The sequence below is a fragment of the Dipodomys ordii genome, unplaced genomic scaffold (assembly GCF_000151885.1).
Source record: "Dipodomys ordii isolate 6190 unplaced genomic scaffold, Dord_2.0 Scaffold62, whole genome shotgun sequence".
NCBI classification, from domain to species: domain Eukaryota; kingdom Metazoa; phylum Chordata; class Mammalia; order Rodentia; family Heteromyidae; genus Dipodomys; species Dipodomys ordii.
The window spans coordinates 3,192,495-3,203,300 of NW_012267278.1; the positions used below are offsets into that span (position 1 = coordinate 3,192,495).

The 10,806-nt window shown below is 43.5% G+C and overlaps 1 protein-coding gene across 1 annotated transcript in view; it reads right to left on the reverse strand.

The window, feature by feature from the left end:
- The window catches only part of LOC105990061, an 18,190-nt gene that overhangs the window by 6,188 nt on the left and 1,196 nt on the right, over positions 1 to 10,806 (reverse strand). The window contains 1 exon segment of the mRNA XM_013022374.1: positions 104 to 251. Coding sequence (XP_012877828.1) covers positions 104 to 251 — 148 coding nt within the window.

Below are 10,806 nucleotides of genomic sequence, written 5' to 3' on the forward strand. Positions count from 1 at the left end.
CTATTGTGGCCGTCCGGGTATATAAAGTCCCGCTGGCCCGCCGCGCTCCCCACCTCGTTTGCGCCCGCCCGAGCCACCCCGTCTCCACGCCATCTGCACGCACCTCAGCAGCCAGCGGGACGCACCGCGCACCGACGGAGCGGACATGGGCAGAGCGATGGTGGCCAGGCTGGGGCTGGGGCTGTTGCTTCTGGCACTGCTCCTACCCACGCAGGTGAGGTCCTGGCGGCTGGGGGTCGGGGGGCCGCGCCCTTGGGAGCGTGGAGGTGGTGAGCCCCTACCTCCAGACAAGCCCTGGCACTGGAAGGGGGCATTTGTATCACCTGACCACACGGGGGGCCACGCGAACCCCTCGTGTCAGTCCCTCGTGTGAGCTGCCCCCTCCCCTCCCACGGAGAGCCTGCGCGCTCCCAGCGCAGCACCACACAAAGAGAGGGGACGGTCCTCTTTGGGGAGCGTCGATCACGCCCATCCTCTACTGTCGAAGTGGTTGGGGAGGGGGTCCCGAGGAAGCCCCAGATGTCTGCCCTACCTCCCACCCCTGTCCCGAGAGACTCGGGGCTCAAGCCTGAGGAGGGACCCTCTCGCGGCGCCGCGCTGTCCGCGGAGCGACCTTTTGCACCCTTGCCCCGTGAACCCCTGCTTTAGCCCAGATTGAGTGGGACGTGGGGAGACGTTTCTGTCCCGAGACCCCTCCAGGCTTTGTCCCTCGTCCCCGCCACCGGCGCCTCCTCCCCGGGTCCTCTGTCCGGAGAACCGGCCTCGCCCCTCGCTCTGGGCACGCGGAGAAGCATTGCGCAGCCAGGAGGGGACGTCCAGACGGAGACCCGGCGCTGAGCCGAGGGGGGCCCAGCGGGACCCGGGCGTAGGCGAAGGGGAGCCAAGCCGGGGGGCGGGCTGGCCACCCCTCTTCCCATCGCATTTTCTAGGAGCGTCCCAGAGGCTTCCTGTGAACAGTTGGGCGCTCTGGGTCTGTGGTCTCCAGACGCCCAGCTTCCAGGCTCACCCGGGAGCGGGGAGCGCCCTTCGCCTGCCTTTCCACCGCGGGCCGGGCCACTCTGCCCTATTGTCTGGCTGCGGGTGCGCTGCGCTCCCCATCCTCTCTCCACTCCCCGTGGGGGAGGGGCACGACCGCCTGAAACCGACTCGTCCCCCCCCCCAACCCGCGTCCACCTCCTCCAGGAGTCCCCCCCCCCGACCGAACACTGCAAGAGGGGACATTATAGCGAAGTGAATAGAGCTAGTTTGGTAGGACAATTTTTCGTTTAATGTCAATTTAATAGATGAGCTTTTTTTTTTTTTTGGTGGTTATTCAGAATGTCTCAACAGGACCCTTAGATGTTCAGATTGATGCCCTGGGTTCTATTTAAAGAAGAAAAAAAAAAAAACCTCGCCCACTGTGCTCAATCTCTTTGTATGAAGAAAGAGCAGATTGCATGCGGGGATCTCAAACAGATCCTGTGTTCAGGAGTTTACCATGTTAATGCTTTCCCCCTCCCCCTCCTTTTTTTTTTTCTTTTTGGTCAGAGTGAGATTTCTTGATAGACAGGCTGAGTGGTACACAGGAGGTGCCCAATAAACGGATTTAACTGGATCCAAAATTTTGTCGTGGTTAGTTCACTGTAGCTACAGTTAGTACTTTTTGAGGGGTGGGGTGGGGTCAATATTTACTCCTTGGCCTTTCGGCTGTCACAACAAAAGGAGCCAGCCCTGATTGAGAGGGTTTTATCTTTGGATTAAAAGGCAGCCTAATGTACGTGTGGCCTAGACTCTTGTTTGGTGCCACGTCGCCCTCTCTCCCTCCCTCCCGCTGGTGCCCGTAATCAGAAGCCCTTGGAAATCCTCCCTGGCAGAGAGAGCCGAAAACTCCCGATCTGCCTTTGTTCCCTGACAAAGGAGAGATTATCACGTGCCCCACTGGACTGTGCATTTGGTGGCTCGGAAAATCCGTAGTGAATATTATGCCACTCCAATGCTGGTACACTGAGAGAACGTTGGTTCTTTGCCACGTCTCTGAGCTAGTGACCTGGCAGTGAGTCTGCTGCCGGTGAAATTGAACACCAAACCCTCTAGGTGTCTGTCTTTTGTGAAGTCCTTCAGGCAAGGGTTAATTCCCCCACTCGCCCAGTTTAAAGCAAATCGTGTGGCCAATTTTGAGAAGGGCTATGATTATAATTCCAAAGCAGGGAATAAGATACTCAATGTTGTTTTTGTGTGTGTCTCTCTGCAACTGTTTAAGGCCAACGTGAATTAGCCAGGCTGTGTGAAAATAGTTTGTGTACATGTAGTGTACAATGACCCAATTCTATCACAGTGAATCTCAATGGCAATATTTTCTTTTTATTTCTTTTTTTTTGGGGGGGGGACGGTAGGGTCATGGGGCCTGAACTCTGGGCCTGGGCACTGTCCCTCAGCTCTTCAGCTCAAGGCTAGCGCTCTACCACTGGAGCCACAGCACCACTTCTGCTTTTCAATGGCAATATTTTAAAGTTGAGCTCCTCTGCACGGCAGTCAAAATAGTCATGCTCAGGGGAGATGTATAGCTTGAAGAACTTTTTTTGTTGTTTTTGTTGCTTTTTGCATTGTATAAGTATGTCTAGTGTGTGTGTGTGTGCATGCACGCACGTGTGCACACACACACACACGCATGCATCAGTACTGGGCCTTGAATTCAGGTCTTTGAACTCTCACTGGACCTTTTCCATTCTCAGCTGGTGCTCTATCACTTGAGCCACGCTTTCACTTCTGGCCATTTGCTGGTTAATAGGAGATGAGAGTCTAGTGGATTTGTCTGTGGGGCTGGCTTTGGACCAAGGTCCTGAGATCTCAGCCTCTTGAGTAGCTGGGATTATAGGTGTGAGCCAGTGGCCCTAGTTTATAGGTAGTTTGGAAACTAAAGAGAATAACTTGGTAAGAATGAGCAAAAAATTTGGAATTTAATAATATAAGAGATCAGGGGAGAAAAAAAGGCAATCTTTTTTTACTTTTATTTTTATTATTATAAAGATGTACAGAGGGTTTACAGTTACATAAATCAGGTAGAGTACATTTCCTTTTGGACAATATCACCTCTTCCCTGGCTTTCTCAGTTTTTTTCCCTTTCATCCCCACCCACAAGTTAGAGTTAATTTTCAACATAGTGTCTAGCGAGTACCACTGCTGTATTTGCTCACTCTTTGTTTCACTATTGCTATGTCCCCTTACCCTCCCAAAGAGACAAATGAACAAAGAAGACAAAAAGAAAAAAAAGCAAAAATAGCAACAAAGAAAAAAAAATCCTGTTGTTTGAAAAAAGGTGATCTTGCTAATTTGTCATGGGTGAGAAGTTTCGCTCTATTGGTAGAGGTTGTACTTAGTGAGACCGAAGTCCTGTGTTCCATAGCAATCATTGCAAATAAAAAGAAATTACCTTCTGTCATATTAAAGTGTAGGTGGAGGCAGCTGTGACATCAGTGGGCATGTTATATGTAACTTTCTTTTTAATGTATTTTAGATTTATTCAAACCAAACAGTGGTGCCATTTTCAACTAACTCCTCCCAGAGTACCACGGCTGCCCCAAATTCAACCATTACCACCACCAGGGGAGGCGGTAGTACCCTGCAGTCGACAGCCGGTCTTCTTGTGGTTTCGCTCTCTCTTCTACATCTCTACTGTTAGAGACTCAGGCCAAGCAACGTCTCTACTTCCCCATCTTCTCCACCCAACACAAATGGCAACTAGAAGTCCAAAGTGGCAAGGAAGAAAAATGTCTGCATCAAATCAACTGATTCCACAGCTTATTTCCTGGACACAGAAAGGGTTGAGAATTCCAAATTTGATTGTTTTGAAGAACATGTGAAGGGTTTGACAGAGGATGAATGTCAATATTGAATCTGCTGGAGTTTCATGTACCAGATGATGAGAGATAACATCCAAAGTTGAGATGATTTCCTTGAGTGTGGCTTAAGAAACCTGAACCCTTAGGTCTGCCTTGAAAACAACCATAGGTTTTGTTTAGAGATAAGGATGGAATATGGAATGGAGATACCATTTTAATTTTTTGGCTCATTAAATCAATTAGATAGGCTGTCCATCAATTAGATAATATGGAAGGCTTCCATGATTCTATTTATATGTACACTAGCAAGAACTACCAGGTGTCATGATGAATCCTCAATGTCATGTTTCAGCAGTACTAATTTAATACCCATACACTTGAGGAAAATTTCACATTGTTAAGCTGTCACTGTTCTGAACTGAACTCTTTTGTTGTTATTGTCATTGTTTTTGTTTTACTTCCCCTTTATGACTTTGGATTGGATATTACATCCCACCTTGTATGTATGTCCCAGCCAATGATGGCTTGGAATCCATCCCCAGTCCAAGCATCCTGAATAAATCTTATCCTTACAAAGTCAAATGGTATGCATTTCTCATCACCCAACAACAGCGTCATTTAGCTAAATTGATTCCAAAGAATATTTTTATTCAATAAGAACACAGGATTCATTTAGCTAACCAGACTCCAAAGAGTAGAATTGCATTAACTTTAGCGCTCTGTGTGTGTGTGTGTGTATTTGTGCACAGGTGTGTGCCAGTACTAGGGCTTAAACGCAGCCTGGGGGCTGTTCCTTAGTTTTTTGCTCAAGGCTAGTGCTGTACCATTGGAGCCGTAGCTCCACTTCCAGCTTTTTGCTGAAGATAGAGTCTCCAGGACTTTCCTGTCTGATCTGGCTTCAAACTGATATTCTGAGTAGCTAGGATTACAGGCATGTGCCACCAATTCCCAGCCTAACTAACTAATTTAAAAAATGTTATGTTTTAATTCTGAATATGTTGAATACCTTTCACCATTTAACATTTTGGTCTGTTTTGAAGGTAAAATCACAAAGCTTGAAATTAGAAGGAAAATAGGCAAAGGAACCAAAACCATAAATCAAGCAGTTGGGTAGTGAAGATTGAAAGTTATCTTGCATTAAATTCACAAAAACTTTTATACTCTTTCTGTAAATACTTTTTTTTTTTTACAAAAACTATGGATCAGAATAGCTACATTTGGAATACTTTCTGTTATCAGTCAATATTTTTAGATAGTTAGAACCTGGTCCTAACCCTGAAAGTGGGCTAGATTCCACAGTAAATCTTTTACATCATTGCTACACAAGCCTTTAAAAAACTCCCTAAAAAATAATTTTTGTTCGCATGGTCACACACTGATGCTCACATGTTCCAGTATCTAGTATCACCACAGTTCTAATAACCAGTCATTTTCCTCCCATTTTTAGAAACCACACAGGAACAGCTAGATCATACCGATCTGAGGCTATGGTGTGTGTGAATGAACACTCCCTTTGCTTCATACTCTGAATGCTGTACATCTATTTGGATTGTATATTGTGTTTGTGTATTTATGCTTTGATTCATAGTAACTTCTCATGTTATGGAATTGATTTGCATTGAACACAAACTGTAAATAAAAAAAATAGATGGCTGAAAGCAATCTGTGAATTTTTATGTCTTTTCTAGTGTAAGAAATACTCTGGATAATCATAGTTGTCCAAGTCTTTTTTTTTTTTTTTTTAGTTGGTAGTGGGGCTTGAACTCTGTGCAGTCCCTTAGCTCTTCAGCTCTTCAGTTCAAGGCTAGCACTCTACCATTTGAACCATAGGATCACTTCTAGTTTTCTGGTGGTTAATTGGAGATAGGAGTCTCATGGCCGAGTGCCGGTGGCTCACGCCTGTAATCTAGCTACTCAGGAGGCTGAGATCTGAGGACCAAGGTTCAAAGCCAGCCAGGGCTGGAAAGTCCGTGAGACTCTTATCTCCAATAAACCACTAGAAAACAGGAAGTGGCACTGTGGCTCAAGTGGTAGAGCGCTTGCCTTGAGCTGAAGAGCTGAGGGACAGTGCCCAAGCCCAGAGTTCAAGCCCCACGACCAACCAAAAAAAAAAAAAAGTCATGGATGCTCTTGCCCACGCTGGCTTTTGAACCTTGATCTTCAGATCTCAGCCTCCTGAGTAGCTAGGATTATAGGCATGAGTCACAGGTGCCTGGCTTAGTTTGTGAGTGTGATGAGTGTGTGTTTGCATGCACGTACACACACCAGTACCGGCACTTGAACCTTGAACCCAGGGTCTGAACACTTCAAAGCTGGTGCTCTACCAGTTGAGTTATAGTTCCATGCCTTTTGGTGGTTAATTGGAGATGGAGTCCAGTGGATTTTCTTGCCTGGCTTAGCTTCCAACCTTGAACCTTTGACCTCTAAAGTATCTAGGATTACAGGTGTGAGCCACTGGCATCTGGCTAAGTCTGTTAAATTAAGCCGTTAGGAATAAATGCCAATATTTTCCTGTACACTAGAATATAACAGTTTGCCTACTTCTTTCACTGCCAAGTAGCAGGTTTTGACAGGGAATTCCATTAGAAATTTGATTTTTTTTTTAAGTGCTGGTCCTAGGGCTTGACTTTAGGGCCTGGGTGCTGTCTCTGAGCTTTTTTTTTTTTTTTTTTTGTTCAAGGTTAGCACTCTACCACTTTAGCCAAAAGCTCCACTTTCGCCTTTTGGGTGATTAATTAAAGATAAGAGTCTCATGGACTTTCCTGACTGGGTTGGATTCTAACTGTGATTCTCAGATCTCAGCCTTCTAAGTAGCTAGTTTATAAGTGTGAGCCATCAGTGCCTGGCCTAAATTTGATATCTTTAAGGTATCAGCTCTACTTACTGAAAAGCTATTGTGTACCAACTTACTGAAAAGCTATTGTGTATCAACAAATGCCAAGGTATTTGTCGAGTGCTGAGCTTGCTGGAGAAAGGCTTTCAGTTGAGAAAGTATCTGATGACATAGAAATAATGATGCTGTTAAGTAGTGCTGTAAGGAAAACAGACTGGCAGGAGTTGTGGACTACTGCTTGAGAGATTATGAGAGGTCTTAAACATTGGAACTGAACTCTGAATGACAAGACACACTAGCCCTGATGTCAGTAACAGCATGGGCTATGTCTTCTACCTTTTCCATATCTTCCTGGAGGCCCATAAGTCACTTTGGTTTCCTAACTTGTTTCTCCCAGTTGTTGCTCCTGAATTCCTTTGCCACATCAAGTGCATTCCTGGATTCCCAGTATCTTTACTGTGGTTCAGAACCATTGGGAAGGTTAAGCTACAACTAGGTAAGGAGTAAAATGCAAGTTCTCTGGTGGAATTTCAGTAATCTCAGTTCTCCCTTTAAAGTCTTTCCATGGATGAAGTTAGGCCTGTCTAGATTATCTCGCAGTTTCCTTACATTAAACATATTTTCAAAGTGTTTCATGGCAACAGGAAACTCTGTGTTTGTATTTGCTTGAATAACTGGGGACTGCGTAAATTGACATGTAAAGTGATCACCACAGTTCACCCTTGTCAACTTGGTACTCCCACATTTCCATTACCAAATTTGTTCTTCAAATAAAAGACAATGATGATAATCCTATTTCCGTCAAAGTATAGAAGTATCATCCATATCAACAAAACAAAACAAAACCTCCTCAGAAGAGGGCCTCTGGATTGAAATTACTCTTTTTTTTTTCTGGTCCTGGGGCTTGAACTCAGGGCCTAGGCTGTCCCTGAGCCTCTCTATGCTCAAAGCTAGAGCTTTACTACTTGAGCCACAGTGCATTTCCAGCCTTTTCTGTTTATGTGGTACCGAGGAATCAAACCTAGGACATCACACACGCTAGGCAACACTCTACTGCTAGACCATATTCCCAGCCCTGAGATTACTCTTGATTATCCTCAATTCAGGATGCTAATTTAATAATTATTTAAAAAGTTTTAGATAAAGAATAAAGGAAGAAAGTCAAAATTTATAGCTATAAATATCAGTAATAACCACATGACCAGCTTCTGCATCTGGTCATAGTGGCTGTTGTTGATGTTTATGGCTCCCTTCTTCCATTAGCCTATATTTCCTTTGGTGTCAGTAAGCATCTCAGATCATTATCAGGCTTCTAGTCTGGTAGAAACCATAATTCACCTGAATTTTGTCAAAGTTTCCCACTGGCCTTAATCATAAGACACAGTGGTAGTAATACAGATTCTCTAAGATATTTGTATTTTAGACATACTGTTCGCTAGCCTGCATTGTGTAGTAGTGACCTAATTTTTCCTTTGTAATCAGGATCAATCACTGCATGAGTATAGCATCTCCTTTCTTTGTTCTTTGATGTAGAATCTTGAGGAAACCTAAGTGGCTGGGTGACAATCTCAGCTTCTATTTCAATGCAATCATTGTTGTCTCCTGGTAGAAGCATCTTTTACTCTATTGTTTTAGCAATTAATTAATTAATTAATTTTATTTTGCAGCACTGAGGATGGAATCCAGATCCTCATACATGTTAGATAAGTGCATTACCACTGAGCTGGATTTCAGACCTTTAGACCAGAACAATGTTATGTCTCAAAAAGGAAGTAAAATTTTTGCTCGTGACTCCACTCACTAAGTGTAATATTAAGTTGTGCTATTTCCATTTTTAACCCTTGAGGCCTGAGCCTGTAAGTGAGATTATGGAGAAGTGGCATTATATTTAGAAGGCATTCCCTAACTGGATTTTCCCTAACTAATGTTTCAAAATTGAAACTTCAAGGTGCAACATTAGTTAGGAAAAATCCAGTTAGGGAATGCCTTCTAAATATAGTGCCATTTCTCCATAGGCCAGCTGTATCAAGATTTTGGGGAACATGGGCCCCTTTTCTCTGATGTGGACACTTTGGTCAGAAGAAATACCATGTATTTCTTTTACTCATGATGGTGAGTAAAAGATAGATGACAAGGTGTTTTGGTTTTTTTCTTTGCCAGTCTTGGGGCTTGAACTCATGGCCTGGGTGCTGTCCCTGAGCTTCTTTTGCTCAAGGCTAGTGCTCAACCACTTGAGTCACAGCTCTACTTCCAGCTTTTTTCATAGTTTCAAGGTATACTTAAATACTAGTAATGTAATTTATGGCTAAATCGAGTAATATTACACATTGACAAGTGTCTCTTCAAAGTTTATTTAGTAGATGAAAGCAAGCAATTTAGGAAGAAGAAGTTAGTAGAAGCACTATGCCCTAGAGATAGAAAAATCTATTTAAAACCAAATATATTCTGAACTGCCACCACTGTCCTTAAAATAGAACTCAAATATTTAGGTAGCTGAAACTATGTAGTTTTAAAAAATATTTTTCATGGACCTCATTTGGGGTTAGGTATGTTATTTTTGGGTTTGTTATAAAGCATTTTTCTTTTCTAATTTTGGTAAGATGATACTTTCTAGAACAACAAAATCACTGTCATGGATTGCTTTTCAATTTCTCTTCAAATCACATCTAGATTCTAAATTCAGTGCATTTCGAAGAATTTTTAGGAAGTGTCCATATTTATGGTTTTACAGAGAAATGTCTCCAAGAACCCGAAAGGTCTGAAGTGTTTAACTGTCAAGCCTTTTAGCAACTGCAGATAGGAAGGCTTGTGAAAATGGAAGACATCCAGAAAGGAACTCATTACCTTCTCTCCACAGACTCACGGCTTCTGTGTTCAAGGCACCACCTGCCAAGTCTCTCATTAGAAGCCTGGAAGCTGCCTCCTTCCTCTCTCCCCAGGTCCAATCATTCACAGTCCGCTGTCATTTCAAAGTCAGAGGTGCTAGGCATTCTACCCCTTTTCTCCCCCATCATTGTTCTCTCTGACTCTCATTATCTGTGGGAAGTGCACCTGTCCCATCCCTTATCTTTGTGGATGTCATCTGCCTATTTTGTGCCTCAGTTTAAAAACTTAGGCTGAGCTGGGTGCTGGTAGTTCACGACTAATTCTAGCTACTAGGAAGCTGAGATCTGAGGATTGAGGTTTCAAGCCAGCTCAGGCAAGAAACTCTGTGAAGTTCTTGTCTTCTTTTTATTTTCCTTAAAAAGATTTTTTATTGTAAATGTGATGTACAGAGGGGTTACAGTTACATAGGTCAGGTAACAAGTACATTTCTTTTTGAATAGTGTCACCCTCCCCCTCATTTTCTCCCAGATTTTCCTCTTCTGACTCCCCCTCATCCCCAAGTTGTATAGTTCATTTCCAACATAGTGTCTAGTGAGTATCACTGCTGAATTGGTTCACTTTTTATCCTACCAATTCTATGCTTCCCTTTCCCCTCCCCAAATCAGATGAACTTACATACAAGGCAAAGGGTAAAGAAGTAACAAAGAGTGACAAAAGGAAAAACACCAAAGCGGGGACAAAAAAACAAAAAACAAAAAAACAAAACTGCAAGCAGGGCTGGGAATTAGACTTAGTTGTAGAGTACTTGCCTAGCATGCATGAAGTCCTGAGTTGGATTCCTCAGTACAACATAAACAGAAAAAGCCAGAAGTGGCACTGTGGCTCATGTGGTAGAGTGCTATCCTTCAGCAAAAGAAGCTCAGGGACAGTGCTCAAGCCCTGAGTTCAAGCCCTGGGACTGGCAAAACAAACAAATGAACCAACAAACCACAAAAAACCTCTTGTTTCTATTTCTTGGAGTTCATTTTGATAAGCATCATTTTATATGATTATACGCACATAGCAACTGAGCCCTTGTGATCCTCTCCTAAGAATATCCTTTTTTGTTCTCATTATGTAAATGTTTAGAGTGCTGTTTAATTAATCATGTCCAAGTGTAATTATCAGTCTTTTTATATCCATTGGGGTTACTTGTAGACGTACAAGCATATTCTAATTATTACAAATGAGGGAAATGAGACCTATGTTTCTTTTTTTTTTTGTCGGTCGTGGGGCTTGAACTCTGGGCCTGGGCGCTGTCCCTCAGCTCTTCAGCTCAAGGCGAGCGCT